Source organism: Portunus trituberculatus, chromosome 15 (assembly GCF_017591435.1).
Source record: "Portunus trituberculatus isolate SZX2019 chromosome 15, ASM1759143v1, whole genome shotgun sequence".
Classification (NCBI taxonomy): domain Eukaryota; kingdom Metazoa; phylum Arthropoda; class Malacostraca; order Decapoda; family Portunidae; genus Portunus; species Portunus trituberculatus.
Window position 1 is genome coordinate 17,983,629 of NC_059269.1, and position 23,915 is coordinate 18,007,543.

Below are 23,915 nucleotides of genomic sequence, written 5' to 3' on the forward strand. Positions count from 1 at the left end.
GGTCTATCTTCATCAGCCTCGCCTCCCCAGCCTCCGCCACACACTCGTCTCCATCACCGCCACTTGAAGCAACGAGAGAAAACTTCCCAGTCCGGCAAACCAGTAATTCACTAATTGACTCAGTAATTTGGGCTTAATTAGGCGTGTGATGCAGCAGCGCCCGCCCAGAGAGAGAGAGAGAGAGAGAGAGAGAGAGAGAGAGAGAGAGAGAGAGAGAGAATTTTGTGCGGCGGAAAATTAAGCGCCTTAATGATCGATGCCACTGAACGAAAATAGATAGAAGGAAGTGACGTTTTTCTCTCTATTTCTCTCTCTCTCTCTCTCTCTCTCTCTCTCTCTGTGTGTGTGTGTGTGTGTGTGTGTGTGTGTGTGTGTGTGAGAGAGAGAGAGAGAGAGAGAGAGAGAGAGAGAGAGAGAGAGAGAGAGAGAGAGAGAGAGAGAGAGAGAGAGAGAGAGAGAGAGAGAGAGAGAGAGAGAGAGAGAGAGAGTGTGTGTGTGTGTGTGTCACTAAAACAAAAACAAAAACATATTAGTACATACCAGTTACATAATTTCATACTATGTTTCCTTACCTTTATTTACACTGAAGTCATAACACCCAAATTCTATCCCTTTTTTTGAATGAACATTAAGAAAACTGAAGTGAAGTGTGGATATGACACACACACACACACACACACACACACACACACACACACACACGGCTTTTTTCTTCTTCTTACCGCTATTTTATCCAACTCCTAATGCAACCAGTACTCTCAATCATTCATGCCTTTCTCTGATGAACTATGGAACTCCCAACCTGCTTTGTTTTTCAATCTTCCTACAACTTGACTTCTTTTAAGAGGGAGGTTTCTTTTGGCTGACTCTGTTGACCTACAAGGGATCTGGCAATTAAGTGGGTCTTATATAATTTTTGTTGCCCTTGGCCAGTTTCCCCACTTCCCCTCTTACATAAACACACACACACACACACACACACACACACACACACAAACTTTTCTCGCACTATAGCAAAACCAAAATGTAGTGATCCATAAGGTGAGGCCAATAATCCCTACAACACTGCCATATATCACTCATTACTTCAAAGAAAACAGAGTAACAGTTCCTCGTTAGATAAAGAACAGTTAATTTGTTTTATTTGAAGTAATGAGTGATATATGGCAGCATCGTAGGGATCATCAGACTCACCTTATGGGTCACTACATTTTGGTTTTATTATAGAGGAACAAGGAAGTGATGGACAATGACTATATGCAGATAACAAAAATTTCTTCAATTCTAATTAACATCTATTACTAAAACAGAGAAAGATGCGTTTACGTATTTGTTTTGAATGATATAATCTTGACATTTAGAGCAACTGCGTAATATATAACTAGGTCAGTCCTTTCTCGAGACATAACTGAATGTAAAAATAGCTTAAGAAGATTCTGACGCGGGTGTGGCAGTGAGGTGAGGGAAAACGTGTTCTTTGCATGGTACACGAAAGAAAATCCACTAAAGTTGCGAAGACAAAGTAACAGTATTCTCGTGGGATCTTATCTCGACTTCTATTGATAGACTTTATTGATTATTATAAAGATTTTCGTGATTTTAGTAATGGACATAAAGAGAGAAGAGAGACAAGGACGAAACGAAGAAGGACGATAGATAAAAGAAGAAAATGGATGAAAGAATAGACAGAACAGAGACAAGGGAGATGCGAAGAAGGACGATAGATAAAAGAAGAAGAAAATGGATGAAAGAATAGACAGAAGAGACACAAGGAAGAAACGAAAAGGACGACAGATAAAAGTAGAAGAAAATGGATGACAGAATAACATGCAAACAGATTATGAAGCAAAATTGGAGATAAAAGAAGGAAAGAACAAGAGCTTTTAGATTCTTACATTCATTTGAACCCCTCCACACCACACACACACACACACACACACACACACACACACACACACACACACACACACATTCGAAGCCTCACCACATTCTGTCATCACCACCTCCGCAGTCCGCAATTTCCTTTTAGAACTATTTACAGTGTCCCTCCACCACCTCCACCACTACCACCCCCCACACCACCACCATCACAACCACTACCGCTGGAGTTTGCGTGCGGTGTGTGTGTGTGTGTGTGTGTGTGTGTGTGTGTGTGTGTGTGTGTGTGTGTGTGTGTGCCAGGGTTGGACAGACAGAGGTTACAGTTTATGTCCAAGTTACGTATGTAGAAAGGGTCTCTCTCTCTCTCTCTCTCTCTCTCTCTCTCTCTCTTGATAGGCACAATAAAAGAGAAACGAAGACGAAGGAGGAGGAAAAAGAACAAAAGAAAATGGGTGAGGAAAGACTGATTTATTATATTTGGCCAATTCATTATATGTTCTGACAAGAAAGGAAGAAGAAGAAGAAGAAGATGATGATGATGATAATGATGATGAAGATGATGATGAAGAAAAAGAAGATGAAGAGGAAAAGAACTACTATTACTACTACCACTTCTACTACTACTACTACTATTACTACAACAACAACTACTACTACTACTACTACTACTACAACAATTACTACTACTACCACTACTACTACCACTACTATTACTACTACTACTACTACTACTGCTACTACTACTACTAGCACTACTAATCTTAAATCGCACACTCGTATTTCAATCTCAAATGGGAAAGAAAATTTGACATCTCGAATAATATATGACGCGAGGCAGGTGGTGATGGTGGTGGAAACGGTGGCGGCGGCGGTGGTGGTGGTGGTGGTGGTAGTGTCACAAGCAATTAACGTCGTCTAGGCTGATAAACTAGTGCCAGGAAGTGCTGAAGACCTTATCAGACCTAGCAACGTGCAAGTTATCTGCCTCGTGTAACTGTGATAAGAAAAATTTATGATGAGGGTGATAGTGATGGTGATAGTGATGATTGGACGGCTCTCTCTCTCTCTCTCTCTCTCTCTCTCTCTCTCTCTCTCTCTCTCTCTCTCTCTCGTTAGCATAGAGTGATGACGACAGCTATTTGTTAAATCTACTTTATCACTGTATATATCTCTTACGTCTACTACTTTAACAAGGTCCAGGTATTCAAATTGTACCTTATGTTCTTTTTGTGAGTCCGTCTTTATAAGCAGGCCAGTCACTTTTAACGTATACTACTAAATAAAAACTAAACTATTTAAATCACTCCTTCAGCTTCTCCAACATGTGAGAAATAAATAAATAAATGAAAGTGCTGTTCAACGATTAATCTTTGCAAGGTAATTTTTTAACTTTCACTGCAAAATCAAAACGAAACGACTTAAATTTTACCTTCACGCACTCTCTCTTTCATCTCTCTTAACTGTGATAAATAAATAAATAAAAAATGCTGGTCAGTCATTAATCTTTACAAGGAGACGAGTCGCTTTTAACTTAAACAACTAACATAGAAAACAACTACTGAAATTATACCGTCATTCTATTTATTACAGTCTTGAATAGGAGAAAGAGGGAAGCAGGAGGGATGTTGAATAGCTGATAATTGCAAGACCAGTCACTTCTTGTCCATGTGAATCAGCTGAGCGCCAACACACACCATAACCTCGAGCGCTGACAAACACACATGCAACAGACAAACTACTTAGCTCTACTGAATCTCCACACACACGCATTTACATGGAAAACTAAAACAAAACTCATTAGGTCCTCCTTAACTCAACCCTCTCTCTCTCTCTCTCTCTCTCTCTCTCACACACACACACACACACACACACACACACACACACACACACACACACACACACACGCAACACTCACCCACGCCCACACCTGCCACACTTCACCACCCACACCGAGGTTAGGGACGCCTTCCACCAAAATACCTCCTCTCCTCCTCCTCCTCCTCCTCCTCCTCCTCCTCCTCCTCCCTTCCCTTCCTTCTGGCTCCTCACTCTTCACTCCTCTCTAACATAAACAGCTTTAAACTTTCTCTCCCCCTCCTTGCCAACGACACACCAGCTGGCAGTGTGTGTGTGTGTGTGTGTGTGTGTGTGTGTGTGTGTGTGTGTGTGTGTGTGTGTGTGTGTGTGTGTGTGTGTGTGTGTGTTCATTCCCCCTAAGGTTAAACTAAAGGCCCGATGAACTAAACCAGATGGAAGACGTATGTAGAGAGAGAGAGAGAGAGAGAGAGAGAGAGAGAGAGAGAGAGAGAGAGAGAGAGAGAGAGAGAGAGAGAGAGAGAGAGAGAGAGAGAGAGAGAGAGAGTAGTGTCCTAGAGTAAAGATTTCTTTCCTAATTTAAGATACATAGCTAATGTCTTCACACTTTATATAACAACAATGCTCAGAATAAAAATGAAATAAAAAAAAACACAAGAATTTCCCCGATGTAAAGTCATCAATATTTCGTAACCAATTGAAGCAAGCCGTAAACTTTCCTTCTTGTTTAATTGTTTACTTATTCATCTACGTAATTGTCTTTTTTTTTTTTTTATCCAATTCATTTATAGATCTTCCAAGCATATATGTATTTGCTTGTTTACTTCCTTATTTGCCGGGTCATTTGCTTATTTACTTGACATTTTCCAGCATCTCTCTCCTTTATTGACATTTTTCCAGCATTTCTCTACTTTATTGACATTTTTCCAGCATTTCTCTTCTTTATTGACATTTTTTCCAGCATCTCTCTCCTTCATTGACATTTTTACGTACTTGTTATTTTTATCTAATTCATTTACAATTATTTCTAGCATATATGTATTTCCCTGTTTACTTCCTTATTTGCCCGTTCATTTACTTATCTACTTTCAGAGAAGACTGCTATCAGGTCATCTAGGTCATCTCTCAGGCAACTAATATGTTCTCACCGTCAACACAGCGTGCGTGGTATGGCAACGTACGATAACTTATATACCGCAACTCCCACATTGAAATACCAGTCGTGCCATACACCGCTACAGCACTATAGTTACATAATACTACAACTACTACTACTACTACTACTACTACTACTACTACTACTTCTACTACTACTACTACAACTATCAACTGGAACAACGAGAGACACATTAACCTGTCATAACAATTGGAGGTGGAAAAAAAAAAAACGTAAAAAAAAAAAAAAAAAGTGTTTGAACGTTACCTCTTTCGTCTTCCTTCCACTGTAAAGTCCTTCACTAACAAAGCAAAGTCAGATAAAGTAAGAAAACGCGATTTCTTACTCTTATCTTGCTTTTTACAAGTGATTTACCTCTTCACCGTTTTCCTTTCCTTTTTATTAGCACAAAATATGATATAGATAGCATAGACATATATTGTTGGTTATGATTGCTTTAAATAAGAGGTTAAGATAAGAGGAAGAAACACGGAGAAGGAGGAGGAGGAGGAGGAGGAGGAGGAGGAATGGAAGGAGGTCGACGAGAACACTGAAGAGGTCGATGAGGACGAGAGGGAGAAGGTGGAGGAAAAGTTTGAGGAGTAAAAGGATACGAAGAGAGAAACGAGAAAGAGTCAGAGGAACAGTAAGAGAATTAAAGCAAGGAGAACAAGAAAAGGAAGAAGTGAAAAAAAGGAGGACAAATAGAGGAAAAGGTACAAGTTATAGTAGGAATAAGAGGACAAGAACAAGAAGGTGGAGAAGATCTTGGAGAACGAGAACGAAGAAAACAAGAAGGAGGAATTGAAAAGGACAGAGAGAAAAAAAAAGGATATTATAGGATAACGTGAGAAGATGAAGAACGTAAAAGGGAATCAGATGAAGAAATAGAACGAAAAGAACTGGAACAAAAGAAATAGCTAATAACAAAACAGACATTGAGAGGAAGCCAAGGAGGGAGATAAGATGATAACGATAATAGTAAGCAAGAGGAAAAGGAGATGGAAAAGGAGGAGGACGAAGAAAAGGAGGAGAAAGATTGGAGAGTAAGAGAAGAGTGAGAAGAGGAATAAACAAACTGGTAATACTTTAAACAGTTTGATTCTGAGGCTAAATTGAGGTTCTTAATGAGCTCCGCGACGACGAGAAGGAGGAAGAGGAAGAGGAGGAGGAAGAGGAGGAAGAGGAAGAGGAGGAGGAAGTACGTGAGGGAAGTGACAACTCATTAATAATACAAGGAGAAAAGACTAAAACGAGGAGGCTTTTAAACACACACACACACACACACACACACACACACACACACACACACACACACACATACACAGGAGCGTGGGCGTGAGGCGAGAAGTACGAGAATAGCGGGCGGTGGGCGGTGGATTTAAGGTGGGCGGGTGGGCGGTGTTAATGATGAGGTGCATGCCGTAATGAGTGTGCTGTAGGTGTGGGTGTGCTGGACATGGGGATGGCGTGGGCGTGGCTTACTGGTGGGAGTAGGTGAAGAGCCTGTGGAAATGGGTGGGAATGGGTGGGAATGGGTGGGAATGAAAGAAAGAAAGAGAGAGAGAAGGAATAGTTTGTCTGCCTTCACTTGTACAACCTCTCTCTCTCTCTCTCTCTCTCTCTCTCTCTCTCTCTCTCTCTCTCTCTCTCTCTCTCTCTCTCTCTCTCTCTCTCTCTCTACCGTGCCCTAAGTCATCGCTCCGCCCCCGCCAGCCTCGATATAGTAACTCCCTCCCATAACGACCCACAACTCACGCCTCGCAGCGCCTGTGGTTAAATTAGCTTCGCCGAACATAATTCTGAGAAGGCTTGGCGACCCGCGAACTAGGCACACACACACACACACACACACACACACACACACACACATACATACCCAGGCACATAAATCATCGTTCTCTTCTAAATAGATGAGATTAAATAGTATTGCTATTTCTGCATTATCAAATTTCCAGTGAATTTGCGCCTTAGTAATTTTTTTTTTTTTTATGATCCATTTTCAAGAGAGAAGCTAAGAAGATAAATACAGCTTTTCTTCTACGTGAATTGTCGTTCTCTTCTAAATACACGAGATTGAATGATATTGCTATTTCTGCATTATCAAATTTCCGGTGAATTCCTTATTTGTGTCGTCGTAAGTTTTTTTTTATGATTTATTTTCAAGAGGGAGAAGCTACGGAGATAAATACAGCTTTTCTTCTTAATAGACTGGATTCATTAGTACAGTTTTTTTTTTTTTTATTTATACCATGTGGGCTTTTCATGGGAGTTTATGGGCTAAAGGGGATACTTGCTTGTCTTATCTCATTTCTTGTGATTTCTTCAATTCTCCATCTGTCTTGGTAACTGTTTCAATTTTCTTACGTTCTTATTCAAGACTTGAGCGATATACATATACAACTCAATAATAATTTACTTTTAAACAGACGAGATTGAATGCTACGACTATTTCTGCATTATTAAATATTTGGTGAATTCTTTCGGTATAAGCAACATGTTTCTTTAGCGACACAGGCCCCGAGGAACTCTCCAAATGACAGGTTATTGTATGTCACTCTTTATTCCAGCCTGAGGAGTATCTTGAGGTAAATATATAGGTAGGCACTCAAATATGAAGCTTTGGACTTATTTTCTGACTGGGCTTTTCATATATGCGTACATACATACCTACAATATACAGAGACATTGAAGTGCTAGATTTTCATTATGCATACGTGATTATATGTATAGTTTCCTGTATATACATAATTTTTCAGTCCATACATAAGGATTGTTACTTGACTTCATTTAAGAGGGAAATTCCAGGACATTTATCCCCTTTTTTGGCTAACTCTCTCAGACCTGCAAGGGGACTGGGAACTTAGTGGACATTTGTTTTGTTTTATGGTGGCCTTGGCCAGCTTTACCGTCATACATAAAAGAATATATACATAAGAAATATATACTGTATGTTATGTAACTCATGCTGCTAGCGAATGAATAACTAAGCAAAGGGAAAGTTTAGAAAAATAGAAAGGAGTAAAGTAAACACACACACACACACACACACACACACACACACACACACACACACACACACACACACACACACACACACCTTATCTTCTCTCCTATTTTCGCTGTTTCTCTCGGCATTGATATTTTTCTGTCGGCTTTTATTATTTTTTCTTCGGTATTAATATTTTTCTTTCGGAATTATTATTTTTTTCTCGGCATTATTATTTTTCTCTCAGTATCATTTTTCTTTCGGTTTATATCGGAGTGAACATTTCTTTCCGTCAGTCAGTCCAGCGATAAAGTCTTGGAAGGGGAATATGTTGACGAGAATATCATGTTTCAATACCACTGGTTGATATTTTTGTTCGTGTTGTGTTCCTTGTTCCCGCTCCTGTTCTTGTTTTTTTTTCTCCTTCTCCTCCTTCTCCTGCCTCCTTTTATCTCTTTTTATATACACATTCCTCGTTATTTAGTTCCCCCAATCACTTTTTCATCCACTTTTAACACGCCTCACAATAATATTCCACTTGACTCCTTACTTTCATATATGGCGCCTCTTCTCCTCTCGTCAAACATTCTTGGCTAATGGACAGTGTTGGAGGTGGAATGAGGAGGAAGAGGAATGGAGGGACTGGGAGGAGGTGCGGAGAGGGGCCGTGTGGGTGGTAAGACAAGCGTTGGAGGAGAGGGAGAGAGGCAGAGAGAGAGGGGGAGAGAGAAAGGAAGGGAAGGCCGATGTGACACGGACGGACAAGCGAAAATGCCCAAGTGCCAAAGTGCCAAAGTCCTTCGCACATGATTCAACTGATCGTTTAAATATAAGTGGTCTGTCAGCGCTGTTAAAAATACATTTTGTTGAGGTGGTAGCCCGCGTGGGGTTGAGAGAGAGAGAGAGAGAGAGAGAGAGAGAGAGAGAGAGAGAGAGAGAGAGAGAGAGAGAGAGAGAGAGAGAGAGAGAGAGAGATATGATATGGTGAACGAGGGACAAAGTTTCAACCATAAACTGGCTCTGTTTTAATGTTCATTCTTTAAAACGGTAGCAAACCTCCTAGTCTCTTGTCCCTTCATCTAGTTCTCTTCTGTATGTCCACTTTATTTTTATCATCTATAGTTTTGTTGTTCTCTTCTGACTGTCCATCGTTTGCTAAATAAGAGACGAAGAATGTATGAGAAAAAGAGGAAGGATAGGCAGTAGTCACCTGCCGCCCGGTGGAATACTCCAGGAGAGGTACTTACGGGGATGTAGGCAGTGCTGCAGACTGAGTGATTCCCCGTGTCCTCTCTTCCCGGTTCCCTTTGTGGTCTCATTTATACAATTGAGCAGCTGCAGCCTGCCCTCTAAAGACAACTTCTACTACTTCCTACACTACACTACAACACCTTACACTTTTACACTCTTCAAATCAAAATTTAATAATGGCTTCACCACGCCCTGCCTCGGAGTCCCCCTCTGGGGAGGGGACCATAAATGTCCCCAGGTCGGACTGCCCTCTGCTGTCGACCTTGGGTGTCTTGACACTTCATCTAATACTTTCACTATCAATTTCTGCAACATTCGTGGCCTTCGTTCTAATTTTCAATCTGTGGAACACCACCTCTCCTCTACTAAACCTCATCTTCTCTTCCTAACTGAAACACAGTTGTCTGTGACTACTGACAGCAGCCCCTTTTCTGTTCCCTCCTACTTGCTCTATCCTCATTTTCAATCCAAAGCTGGATGTTGCGCATACGTGCGTAACGACACCACTTGCTCTCGTGCCCACAATCTTGAATCTTCAGAATTTTCTACCATCTGGCTAAGACTTCAATGTCACTCTCTAACTAAATTCATCTGTGCTGTATACCTCTCACCTAATTCCTCTGACTATGTAAAATTCTTTGACTATTTGACTTCCAAGGTGGAGCACATCTTATCTCACTTTCCTTTGCTGAGATCTCCATTTTAGGGATTTCAATGTTCACCACCAGCTTTGGCTTTCATCTTCTTTCACTGACCAACCTGGTGAACAAACCTTCAACTTTGCTATCCTTCATGACCTAGAGCAGCTAGTGAAGTTCCCTACCCGTATTCCTGACCGCCTTGGAGACACGCCCAACATTCTTGATCTTTTCCTAACCTCCAACCCTTCTGCTTACTCTGTTAAACTTTCCTCTCCGTTGGGCTCCTCCGACCACAATCTAATTTCCGTTACCAGTTCTATCACTCCAGTGCAGCCTCAGGACCCGCCTAAGCGGAGGTGCTTCTGGCATTTTAACTCTGCTAAGTGGGAGGAACTAAGGCAGTACTATTCTGATTTCCTTGGGATGATTATTGTTTTCATGTCAGAGATCCTTCTCTTTGTGCCGAGCGCATAACAGAGGTGATTATCTCTGGCATGGAGCTATACATTCCTCATACTTTCTCTAACCCTAAAGCTAAAAAGCCTTGGTTTAACTCTGCTTGTTCTCGTGCTGTCAATGATAGAGAGGCGGCTCACAAACGGTTCCGTAGCCATCCAACTGCTGAAACTCATGCCCTATATATTTCTGCCCGTAATCATGCCAAATCTATTCTCCAACTTACTAAAAACTCTTTCATCAATAGAAAATGTCAAAGTCTTTCCAATTCTAACTCCTCTCGAGATTTCTGGCATCTAGCCAATAATATCTCTAACAACTTTACTTCTTCGTCTTTCCCTCCTTTACTTCATCCAGATGGCTCTACAGCTGTCTCTTCTTTTTCTAAAGCTGAACTCTTCGCTCAAACCTTTGCTACCAACTCAACTTTGGATGATTCTGGGCATATTCCTCCTACTCCTCCACCCTCTGACTACTTCATCCCTAAAATTAAAATTCTTTATAAAGACGTTTTCCTGGCCCTCTCTGGCCTTGATTCTCGGAAGGCTTACGGTCCGGATGGAGTCCCTCCTGTTGTTCTCAAAACTGTGCTTCCGAACTCGCTCACTGCCTGGTCAAACTCTTTCATCTGTGTCTCTACTTCTATTTATCCTTCTTGCTGGAAGTTTGCTCACATTCAACCTGTCCCTAAAAAGGTGACCACTCCAATCCTTCTAACTACCGCCCTATAGCTTTGATTTCCTGCCTTTCTAAAGCCTTTGAGTCTATCCTTAATAGGAAGATAATGAGGCATCTATCAGCTCACAACCTTCTCTCTGATTGCCAGTATGGTTTCCGTAAAGGCAGATCTACTGGTGATCTTCTTACTTTCCTAACTGAATCTTGGTCATCCTCTTTAGGGACTTCGGTGAAACCTTTGCTGTCGGCCTTGACATATCGAAAGCCTTCGATAGAGTCTGGCACAAATCTTTAATTTCTAAACTACCCTCCTACGGATTCTATCCTTCTCTGTACCTTCATCTCCAGTTTCCTTTCCGATCGTTCTATTGCTGCTGTAGTAGACGGTCACTGTTCTTCCCTAAAACTATCAACAGTGGTGTTCCACAGGGTTCTGTCCTATCACCCACTCTCTTTCTATTATTCATCAATGATCTCCTAAATCTGACTCAATGCCCTATCCACTCCTATGCTGATGATACCACCTGCATTATTCAACAGCGTTCAACAGACGCCCAACCCAACAACAATTAAATGACTCAAGGCGAGATGCTATAGGACGCCTAACTTCTGATCTTTCACTTGTTTCTGATTGGGGCAGAGAAAACCTGGTTTTGTTCAATGCCTCAAAACTCAATTTCTACAACTATCTACTCGACATAACCTTCCAGACAACTATCCTCTCTTCTTCAATAACACTCAACTTCCCTCTCCTCTACATTAAACACACTCGGTCTATCCTTCACTAAAAATCTAAACTGGAAATTTCACATCTCTACTCTTGCTAAATCAGCTTCCAAGAAGTTAGGTGTCCTATGGCGTCTTCGTCCATTTTTCTCTCCTCCCAGCTGCTTGCTCTGTACAAGGGCCTTATCCGCCCGTGTATGGAGTATGGCTCTCATGTCTGGGGATCCACACACACAGCTTTACTAAACAAGGTGGAATCTAAAGCTTTTCGTCTTATCAACTCTTCTCCTCTAACTGACTGTCTTGATTCTTTAAGTCACCGCCGCAATGTTGCATCTTTATCTGTCTTCTACCGCTGTTTTCATGCTGTCTGCTCTTCTGAACTTGCTAACTGCATGCCTTCCCCTCCTGCGGCCTCGCTGCACAAGACTCTCTACTTCTTCTCATCCCTATTCTGTCCATCTTCCTAATGCAAGAGTTAACCAGTATCTTCACTCCTTCATTCCCTACACTGGTAAACTCTGGAACTCTCTACCTGTGTCTGTATTTCCACCTGCCTATGACTTAAACTCTTTCAAAAGAGGAGTGTCAAGACACCTCTTACGTTAACTGGACCCTCCTTTTAGATTTTTTGTTTTTTCTTTCTACTTTCCTCTTAACAGGGCCTGGCAACCAGCGGGATTTTTTTTTTCCAACACTTTGTTTTCCCTTGGCCAGTGCCCTTGTAATGTAAAAAAAAAAAAAAAACTTTTATCATGGCGCGAGGGAACGTGAGGCGGCAGAAGCAGGAGAGGGTAAATGCGTTACTATTCCCTGTATTGCCTAATATCTAAATGTGATGTGAGATTATACGAGCAAAGGGCATAAGAGGGGCTAGGAAAGGGTGGAGATGCACGTGTTGAGGCCAGGGAGAGTGGGGTTGGCGACAGAGAGAGAGAGAGAGAGAGAGAGAGAGAGAGAGAGAGAGAGAGAGAGAGAGCGAGATGGAGAGAAGGTGAGGCGAGGCAAGGCGAGGCGAGGCAACAAGGTCGAGAATAACTGAAGTTACTTTAGACAAATATGCGTTTCTTTTACACTCAGTTTTCGGTTCAGTCTGCCATTGTGCGGAATCTTTTGTGTCTTTACCTGCCCGCTCTATTGGAGGAGGAGGAGGAGGAGGAGGAGGAGGAGGAGGAGGAGGAGGAGGAGGAGGAGGAGGAGGAGGAGGAAGGTGTAATAGAGGTGGCAACGCTCGACCACAGACTCGTCCCACTCAGTTTTGTGTTTCAGCAGGCATTACTTAAGGTTCCTAAGGTTTCTTTTCTCCTTTGCTTTAAACACACACACACACACACACACACACACACACACACACACACACACACACACACACACACGTGCATACACAGGCTGTCTACACCCATGCCTGTTTCTTTGTCGGATGTTTCTGACTTTCTGTTTCTTGTGTGTCTCTCTATGCTAGTTTCGCCTTTAAAATACTTTCAGATTTGCAAGAAATGAATCCTTTAACAGTGGTAGATTAATAAAAGACTCATTCTTTAGTTTGTGGAGGCTGAGTCACTATGAAGCTATGGAGGATTAGATAGATATATAGAGATGGCAGGTGGATATAAGTAAGCATGTTTTATATAGGGACTATAGTCTGTCTACTCTAAAATAGCTCCTGGATTTAAAACGTATTGTAGCTTATTAATAACGTATTTGATTTTGTGTAATATTTGTTTCTTGTTGATCAACGCACTTATTACAAGGAAAGCTCAAGGTTTTCCTCAAGAGCTGACAACCACACATTCCCTTGGACACCATTCAAACCGAGACCCAGGAGCCACTTTAGAGTAGACAGACTATACCACGTGTATGCCTGATGGTTTCTTGTACCTTCCTTTACGTATGAAATGAATAAATCTGAAGAACTAGTTGAAAAAGAGACACCAGTAGAGGGAACCCATTACTGAAAGCTAATTACCTTATCTAGCAAAATGAGGGGTGAAGACACAAAGTTTAGCATGGTCAGCCAGTATAAATTAAGGATAACAAAGGTCTCTTACTAGAAGCTAATTTCTTTTACGAGGACGTGTTGAGGTAAAGACATAGAGTTTGGCGTGGTAAGCATGTATTAAATATAACGAAGGTCTCTTATCGCCACCAGAACCCTTGGCCTCTCCTCTACCTTCCAGATTGGGACGAGAGCAATGCCATACATGTGTCCTGCGGGAGGTTCCAACCAAGTGTTCCTGGAAGCGCCGTGAATCAGCCAGCGCGTTGAGTCTATTTTCACCTGTGCGGTCATGCTCGCTTCGCTTTCGACCGGAGTTTTGCCAAAATCCGTCATGGGGAGAATATTTTTGGTTCCCCGCAATGGAGGGAGGGAGGGGGACATGGAGAAAGGGGGAAAGACAGGGCGTGAGAGCCTGAGAGGGAGGGTGGAGTAAGGAAGAGGGGATAGAGAGGGAAAGAAGCAGTGTCACCAACTCTACCTGTCATCCTCCCTCCCTCCGTCCCTCCGCCGTGACTCGGGGCCCGCCACGCACGTACCTTGACCATGACCTGACGCTGAAGAGCCATTGTGCTTTGTTCTGAAGGAGGTGGCGACGGAGAAGACCCTGTTAACCCTCGACAAGCCGACGGAGCGACTTTAGGAGACGACCCTCACACACTGGAAGATGGTGCACGTGTGGAGGGCAACTTCGGTCACCCCCACTTTTATAGCGGGCCAGTTTTACAGTGATGACTATGGAATTGGCGGAAGAGGGAGGAGAACATGGAGTTGGGAGGAGTGGGTGTGCAAGGGAGGTTGGGGAGAAGGGGGCAGAGGGAGGGGGAGGAGCCTTGAGGGCTGTGGCGGTGGTGGTGGGGGGATTAAGGGGACGTGAGAGGGGTGGTGAAGGAAGAAGAGGAGGGAGGTAATGCCAACGCCCATCCCTACAGGTGAGTTGGTGTGCCCGAAATACTCCGTTCCAAGGCATTCTCGAAGATCGGTAATGGTTTGCTAACAAAGTTCCGAGACTTCAACTAATCTTGTACCAACCCAGCCAAGCCACGGATCAGCCTCGTGTCTTCTCTCCCCACGTGACCTCCAATCCCCTAGCCACTAATCCACAGCTAATCGTGTTACCAAGACCCGCAAAAGACGCAGAGGACACCCTTTAAAAAAAGACCCTATGACATCACCTGACACCAACCAATTTATGACGACGCCAAAAATTCTAGAGATTTCGTGGGTGGTTGTAATAGTGACGGTGGGGGGGTGGTGGTGGTAGTGGTGGTGGTGGTGGTGGTGGGTGGTGCGGAGGAGGGACGGAGGCGGAGGTGTTTACACTGGCAGGGCACCACCACACCCCCACCCACGTGAAAAGGTTACGTCCAATGAGAGGCAAGGGGGGAGCCAGGCACTGTCACAACTTGGTGCTTGGTTATTGGCACCCCTACGCACCCCTTGGCACTACTGGGCACTCCCCCTCATTGCTTACCTCCATGTAAAGGCGTGCGCTTCCCTTTCCTCCTTAGCGCCTTTCGACCCCCGCCGCGCCAGGCCAAGGGGTACCAATGGGTGTAAAAGAGAGGCTAACAAGTGTACATACGATTTCCCGCATGAAACAACGCTGACAAATATTCATAAACGTTTGAGATCTTAATTCGGTGCTCTTCTCTTCCAGCGCTCTAGTTACCTCGGGATGAGACAACCTGGAGAAAGGACAATGAAATCCCAGCACACCCTAAGTGACTAATGCTTATTTCCAGCCTACAGTGTCTTTTAGTTATCTTCGTAATTGCTTTCCTATCTCTATTTCAAGTCTTCGTCTCTTGTTACCACCTGTTTTTTTTCTACTTCCCTCAGTCTTTTGTTTTTGTGTCTATTGGTGTATTATCTTTTGTCTCCTTGAATGTCGTCTAGTTTTACCAAATACTGGCTATAGTGAAAGTCGTAAAAATATCAATGAAAACCTGATCAATCTTGGGAAGCAGTTCTTTTGAGAGTTAAGAACATTTTAGAGTACGTTTCGAAATGCTGCGTCCTAAGTTCCGTCAAATAAAGGAACAGAAAAAAAAAAAAAAGCAGGGAATATATTTTTTCTTACATGAGACATCAATTTGTCGAAAGCAACGCATCAATCCTTCGGTAAGCAGGTAAAAGAAAGGAAAGAAACATCGACTCGGTAACTTCTCTACACCATAAAAGGAATCGAAAGGAAGGAAGGCAGGAGGAAAAAAAAAAGAAAAGAAAAACTCAACCAAGAATGTATCCCTCACCTGCGCGCGCACCATACCCCAAACATACACGCAAAAAACATTATGAGGTTTATGCAGACGGCGGCTACCGAGTGGGTATGCCCGCAACAGAGAGAGAGAGAGAGAGAGAGAGAGAGAGAGAGAGAGAGAGAGAGAGAGAGAGAGAGAGAGAGAGAGAGAGAGAGAGAGAGAGAGAGAGAGAGAGAGAGAGAGAGAGAGAGAGAGAGAGAGAGAGAGAGAGAGAGAGAGAGAGAGAGAGAGAGAGAGAGAGAGAGAGAGAGAGAGAGAGAGAGAGAGAGAGAGAGAGAGAGAGAGAGAGAGAGAGAGAGAGAGAGAGAGAGAGAGAGAGAGAGAGAGAGAGAGAGAGAGAGAGAGAGAGAGAGAGAGAGAGAGAGAGAGAGAGAGAGAGAGAGAGAGAGAGAGAGAGAGAGAGAGAGAGAGAGAGAGAGAGAGAGAGAGAGAGAGAGAGAGAGAGAGAGAGAGAGAGAGAGAGAGAGAGAGAGAGAGAGAGAGAGAGAGAGAGAGAGAGAGAGAGAGAGAGAGAGAGAGAGAGAGAGAGAGAGAGAGAGAGAGAGAGAGAGAGAGAGAGAGAGAGAGAGAGAGAGAGAGAGAGAGAGAGAGAGAGAGAGAGAGAGAGAGAGAGAGAGAGAGAGAGAGAGAGAGAGAGAGAGAGAGAGAGAGAGAGAGAGAGAGAGAGAGAGAGAGAGAGAGAGAGAGAGAGAGAGAGAGAGAGAGAGAGAGAGAGAGAGAGAGAGAGAGAGAGAGAGAGAGAGAGAGAGAGAGATGAGAGAGAGAGAGAGAGAGAGAGAGAGAGATGAGGAGATCAAAAGATGAGGTCAAAAAGATATTGAAGAGAGTTATCGCAATGTTCCTTCTCCCGCTAACGAACTACCGTGAGCCAGAACCGAATCTCAAGCATTTACACAACAGCAACCAAGAGAGAGAGAGAGAGAGAGAGAGAGAGAGAGAGAGAGAGAGAGAGAGAGAGAGAGAGAGAGAGAGAGAGAGAGAGACGTACAGTATATTTCGGGAACAGCAGACTTGTAAAATTGGGTTCCGTCGATGCTGGGCGTCAGATGATAAACAAAGTTGGGGCCGCGGCCGCGAAAGCTGTAAAATTAGCGGCTTGGGCAATGTGGAGCAGTGGTAGTGGCAGTGGCGTCGGCGGCGGCAGGCGATGGTGGTGGTTGCAGAGGCGTGGATGACGGAGAGCTGAAGATCGGAATAGTGAAGAGAAGAAGCTGCAACAGAAACTAAGGGTGGGAAAAGGGAAGATGAGGCAGAGAGGCGAGGATGGGGAAGAGAAGAAGGGAAAGGGATACAGAGATGAGAAGATGAAGTGCAGAGGTGAGGACTGGTAAAAGAGGGCGAGACAGGGCTGAGTGTAGGTGGAGAAGGGAAGAGATTGCATGAGGGAAGTAAGGCTGAGAGAAGGGAAGATGAAGTGGTGTAGAGAGGCTGGATGAGGGCTAGACGGAGGCTGATAAGAGAAGGGCACTACAGGAAGGGAAGAAAGTAAGAGGAGGCTGGGAAGAGAAGGGCACTGCAGGAAGGGAAGGTGGTAAGAGGAGCCTGGGAAGGGGAGGGCACTGCAGGAAGGGAAGGTGATAAAAGGAGGCTGAGAAGAGAAGGGCACTGCAGGAAGGGAAGGTGGTAAGAGGAGCTGGGAAGGGAAGGGCACTGCAGGAAGGGAAGGTGGTAAGAAGAGGCTGGTTAGATCTATAAGTATATGTGACATTTAGAAATTTCCAATAGCTCAAAATTTGCCTGATGTATTATGTTTACTGGTACTTTTCTACACTCCTTATTCTATGTTGTTTTTATGCTCTTGTGTTTTTAAATTATCGAGCTTTTATTTACACATAGCCATCTCAGTTCTCTTCATCTACTTCTATTTTATTTGTTCTTACACATAACCGCCTCATTCCACTGACTGATAAAGAACATCGATCACTATAAAGTAACAATGGCTACACCTGAAGGGCAAGAACAAAGTGCTAATAAATCTAAATACAGGATAAGCTTCTGTTAATCTCAAGACGCTATTAGTAAGAAATCTACCGTAAAGTTGAGGTTGTTAAGCATTTTTTCACATACTCCTTTGGTACTCTACGCTTTTACGACTTCAGATTTCAATAAACACTCCTACGCGAATGAATACCCCTAAGAACAATGTAAACAGTTGCTAAACCATTTCTTTGCTGGGATTCTTTGCTTCTTACGTAATGTTACTACTTCTAAGCGCCTTGTGTACCAGTTACCAGGGGAGAACACCTAGGAAAGGACAATGAGACCCCAACAGACTAAATAAATAAAGCGTGTTTTGAGTAGCATCAGACTTAGACTTGAGCTTGTATTAAACGCTCAAGTCTTTTATAACTTCTACACTAAAAGGGCATATAGGTAATTACTTGTGTTCTCATGAGTGCTTTCCTCACTAATAAGGCATAACTCTTGTTAAACTGCTATCAGAATAACTTAACTTCTACATACACATAGATAATTGGAGTGCCATTTGAAACATTAAGATTACGAAGGAAAACGAGGTCAGAAGTAAATAGTACTTCATTCTCTAAACCTCCAGACAGAAGTGACAGTTTTTATAGTGGCTGGTACTACAATATTTAGGCCAAGGTGATGAGGAAGTAGGGAAGGTTATGACGGATATTCTTAAACCCATTGTTCTCTTACCATGGCTGTCTTCAAAGGCCACACAGACGATTAGATGTGTTTTTATGAGTCTTTTGTCCATTTGATAGTACATAATCCTTGCCAGACTATCACTGCAGTCGTAAAAAAGAACACACTTGAAAACCCCTATGACTTTCACCACCACCTGTCCTTAGTATAGATCAGACAGAGACAGTGAAACATTTAGAAATATGAACATAACTATTAGCATTCCAACTTCATACCAGGCTGAGAATGGCAAGTTAAGTACATAAGGTTTCATAAGCCTCTAGCAAAGCCGCATTGCTCACCAGCTCTTCATCTTCCCTTCTCACTCCCTCGGTTGCTCTCTCCTAGCCGACCGCTCTGCCACCACACCCCTGCGCCTCTCTACGTCCCCCCAGCCTCCCATAGCAAAGCGGAGGGGAAGGAGGTGGTCAAGAGGATAACAATCTCAATGGCAGACAGCATTTTAATCTCGTGAGGGAGAGAAAGCGAGAGGAAAGCGAAGGGAAACAGAGGGTGGGCCCAACACAAACAGCCTTAGGGGACCACCGCTCCATCCCGCCTCCACGTTTTTTCCTTCTTTTACAAGGCTGTGGAAGGCGACGCAGCGTGGATGGCTCACTGCAGACACACGGGCAAGGGGCGGGAGGTTCATTTCAATCATTGGTGTTGTTGTATGTGGTGGTGTTGGTGGTGATGGTGGTGATGTTGATGGTGTAAGAGTATACATATATTCAGGAGTTAGAGAATACAGGTGGTCTTCATGATTTTTTCTTTCTTGTCCTCTGTATGTATTGGTTTGTCTTCGTCTGTCTCTCTGTTTCTGCTTGCCTTTTTGTTCCTTTGCTTTCTCATCGATATTCTCATCTTTCTCTGCTCTAACTACCTATTTATATGTCTGTTTGCATTCATTTATTTATCTTTGTTCTCTCTGTATCTCTGGAATTATGTTTCTAGTTCTTAGGAAAAGGAGTGAATGGTTGCCTATCTGTCTCTTTGTCTGTCTTTCTGTCTAAGTCTCTATCATTCGAGTTATCATTATATTATTAAGGAAGCGTTTCTATCAGTCATTGGTCGGTGAGTCTGTCAGTTTGTTAGTAAGTCAGTCAATCAGTCAGTCCGTCAGTTTATCTATCTGTCTGTCTAACTGTCTGCCTGTCTGACCTTCACTTTCTCAGTCTCTACCACTCCACTCTCTCTCTCTCTCTCTCTCTCTCTCTCTCTCTCTCTCTCTCTCTCTCTCTCTCTCTCTCTCTCTCTCTCTCTCTCTCTCTCTCTCTCTCTCTCTCTCTCTCTCTCTCTCCAGTCTCCTCTGTCTTCCTCCATCATGTTTTTCTTCTTCGTCACGTCTTCTCGTCGCCTCGCTCCCTCGACCTGCCTCTTGCACTGCCGCCCCTGAACTAACAAACGTTCTAGCCTCGTGGGATTAGACAAATACGAGTACTCCCTTCCCTTCCCTTCCCTCTTGTCTCCAGGAACGTTAATTCTGCCGAAGAAACGTTGCGGTGTCTTTGAGTGTTTTTAATTATTCTTAGACAGTTTATTTTTATCTTTCTCTTGTGTGTGTGTGTGTGTGTGTGTGTGTGTGTGTGTGTGTGTGTGTGTGTGTGTGTGTGTGTGTGTGTGTGTGTGTGTGTGTGTGTGTGTGTGTGTGTGTGTGTGTGTGTGTGTGTGTGTGTGTGTGTGTGTGTGTGTGTGTGTGTGTGTGAGAGAGAGAGAGAGAGAGAGAGAGAGAGAGAGAGAAATACTGAAGAGAGAGATGTATGAGAGGGAGAGAGAGAGAGAGAGAGAGAGAGAGAGAGAGAGAGAGAGAGAGAGAGAGACACACACACACACACACACACACACACACACACACACACACACACACACACACATACACAGTCACCTACACATACACCCAATCACCCAATCACACATCCTCCCACGAACTGAAATATATACATAAAAAAATCCTATTAACCGAGAGCTCTTGTCTTCAATTTCCCTCGTTGTCTTCCTTAATAAATAGACTAATACTAAGGGGGAGTGAAGGCAGGAAACACAGGTGACAAGACAGAGACAGACAGCGTGAGTTAGAATGCATCTCTCTGTCTCGTAGTCAAAGCGGCTCCAACTTTGATCCCTCGTTGCGCTTCCTCCTCCTTTGCTCGGTGTTCTATTTTTGTTCCCAGGGATGATGTGCGAGGGTCGGGGACTATGAAAGGAGGACTGGTTGTTAGTACTGTACGGAAGACACTCGCTTATGAGATTTTTACGTAGGTTTTAGTGTTGTTTCTAGACATTGGTGTTAATCCATGTTTGGTATTTCCTCTTACCTGTGGTTTTTTTCTCTTTTTTTTATGAACGAGTCTAAATTTTCTTTCCTATAATCGCTCTGGTCTATTTTATTTATCTGTTCGTCTATGATCTATTAATCTATTTACAGTACAACAGTCTGATTCTTTTGCTTCAGTCGAAACGCTGCATTGTCCTTAGTTTCTGTGACCAAATATATTTCTTTAATTTAGATTTATATAATTGACTATTTCACCTTATCTTCACGTATACTCGTCTATTTCGCCTTAACATCATTTATACAGACGAAAACTTTATCCTCGAAGTTTATATTTATTACTCTAATTAAAAAGACGATTTTCTTTAACTAATTTCAGTTTAACATGTGCCATCTTACTTTCATTCATTTATACACACATCACCTTTGTTTCTTGAGATTCATTGAGTTTCATATACACAGACAAACACGAAACACAAGGCAATTAATTTTTTACCTTCATACCGCACTGAGAAGGAAAATTATATCACGAGGAAGCTAATAGGGACCAAATGACAAAGTGCTGCAAGGAGGAAGATGCGTAAGTCGACCACAAAAACTCTATAATAAACAGCATTGGCGAGGCGCGAAGGAAGGAGCGTGTGGGAGGCGTGAAGTGACACCAGCGCTGAGGTCCTGCCAATATTAACCATCACCATTTCGTCATCCCTTTTTTGCTGGTAAACTGTAGAAATGCTGGTATACTGTACAAATGCTGGTATACTGTATAAATCAGCCTTGTTTTTCTCCCTCTCTACCTATGACTTCAAATGCTTCAGAGGTATGTGGGTATTTGAAATAATTTGGCCTTCGATATATAGAACCATTGACTTTTTGGATGTAATACGTACTCTTTATTGTTTCTCCTGAATAAAGCAACACAGAAGAAAGAGTGTAAAGGTTCCAGACTTTTTGTACTTAAGCTCTTCAGTACCATGACACGTTTTCCTATTGATTCTTGTTACTATTTAGTAATCTTATACAGCTTCAGAAACTCATGTAGGGATCAAAATAGTGAAGACTGTGGGTATTAATCTTTTGACCTCCATATACCCTTACTAACGTCATTAAAATCGTCTAATCATACCCAAAACTCAAGATAAAATAAAGAGGAAAGAATATAAAATTTCAGACTGATTTAATTGTTGGTATATGACGATTCACTTAGGAACGTAAGAGCACAAGAACACAAGGAAGCTGCAAGAAGCCAGCGGATCCACACGTGACAGTCTCTCTCTATAAAACATACATATCTAAACTAACTTATCTCTTTCCATAAATCTGTCCAATCTTTTAAACTCCCTGTTGGCTCACCCCTAGCAGCATGATTACTGGGTATATTCCAGCCATATACCATGCTATTTGATCACTAATTTCCTCATATTTCTTTCTTTAATCCCTTCATTACTGAGACAAATTTTTACCTTGAGATTTGTGTACGATTAGACCATTTTATTGACATTAGGAAGGGTCTATAGAGGTCAGAAGATTAATGGCCATTCTTCACTATTCTAATCCTCTTCATAAGTTTCTGAATCTGTATAAAATCTCCTGATAGTAAGCAGAATGAATATGGAAACGCATCGTGGTACTGAACGGGTCAAACTTTTATCGAATTTGAACCCATTATTTCTTGCCCCTATTCTGATCATTAAACCTCGAAACTATATCTACTTCACCTTTGATACATCGCTTATGATACTTATACCACTCCATTAACAACTAGTCTCTACCTTTTTATTTTAACATTTATCGACTTTGAACCCATTACTTCTATTCTAATTACTATCCCTAAGGACCATATCATCTACTTCACCAGTATCTACTTTACTTAACCCCCTCAGTACTATGACGAGTTGCCATATTCATTTTGCTTACTATTGATGATTTTATATAACTTCAGAAACTTATGTGGGGGATTAGAATAGTGAAGACTGTGGCCATTAATATTCTGACCTCCATGAACCCTTGCTAATGTCAATAAAAGGGTCTAATCGTACACAAATCACAAGGTAAAGAGTCCCAGTACTAAAGGGGTGAAATACCTTACTCTACGTATCTCTCTTACTCTACAACACTCTCTCCTGACGCACTAATGACACGTAGCAACACCCGCGACTGAGCAAAAAACAATCCTTCTTCCAACTTCTACGGGAAAACCATCGCAAACGTTCAAATTCCCGCCGTCTATTAGTCTTATTCTCTACCGTGAAAATTAAATAACCTAAGATCTGACAGGAGGCAATTTTCTTAATAATTCAAAAACTTGGCATCAAATCTTATACAGACACGAGGAAGCAAAGGGAGAATAACATAGTTTGTGATCCTTTCTTGTTGACAGTAATAGTGTAGCAGGAGGAGGAAGAATAGGAAGAAAAGGAGGAGGAGGAGGAGGAGGAGGAAAGAGAGTGAGATAGGGAAACGATATATAAAAAAGAGGAATCAAATAGGAATGTATATACATGTGTGTGTGTGTGTGTGTGTGTGAGAGAGAGAGAGAGAGAGAGAGAGAGAGAGAGAGAGAGAGAGAGAGAGAGAGAGAGAGAGAGAGAGAGAGAGAGAGACACGTGAGGCTCAATCTAACAAAGTCTTCCTAGTTTCATATCACGCTTTATCCTCGTGCTCTCTCTCTCTCTCTCTCTCTCTCTCTCTCTCTCTCTCTCTCTCTCTCCCCAAACTACCCTCCTGGCCTCTTACTCCCTCCGCTTCCCCCTTTAAAACAGCTGAATGCCTCTCTTGCCTCCCCTCCTCCGTCCCGTTGACTCATTCCGTTACTCACTCCCTCTCCCTCTCCCTCTCTCTCTCCCTCTCTCCTCTCTCTCTCTCTCTCTCTCTCTCTCTCTCTCTCTTCCTCATCAGCTGCACAACGCGGTGGCCCTAATTCTGTCACCGATGTTCCTTGCCCTCCTCCTCCTCCTCCTCCTCGTCTCTCCTCTGTACGCCCACGCCCAAACCCACGTCTCAGTCCCACGCCTCAGTCACAAAGCCGCTGATTGTCTGCCATGATGCTTTCTAAAGTAAAATGTCAAGGGAGTGTTTTTGGTGGGTTTGTGTGAATATTTTGTGTTCGTTTGTTGGTTTGTCCTATGTTCGTTTTTGGTT

The 23,915-nt window shown here is 42.8% G+C and overlaps 1 protein-coding gene and 1 long non-coding RNA gene across 2 annotated transcripts in view; both read right to left on the reverse strand.

The window, feature by feature from the left end:
* Nucleotides 1-2,265, reverse strand: part of LOC123504050 — an 8,925-nt gene extending 6,660 nt beyond the window's left edge. Inside the window, exon 1 of the long non-coding RNA XR_006674693.1 lies at nt 1,918-2,265. This is a non-coding gene — a long non-coding RNA (uncharacterized LOC123504050). The remainder of the gene's footprint in view (nt 1-1,917) is intronic.
* The window catches only part of LOC123504049 (muscle-specific protein 20-like), a 46,674-nt gene extending 32,335 nt beyond the window's left edge, over nt 1-14,339 (reverse strand). The window contains exon 1 of the mRNA XM_045254302.1: nt 14,129-14,339. Within this exon, the coding sequence (XP_045110237.1) occupies nt 14,129-14,158 (30 nt within the window). The 5' untranslated portion in view covers nt 14,159-14,339. The remainder of the gene's footprint in view (nt 1-14,128) is intronic.
* Nucleotides 14,340-23,915: the final 9,576 nt, after the last annotated feature.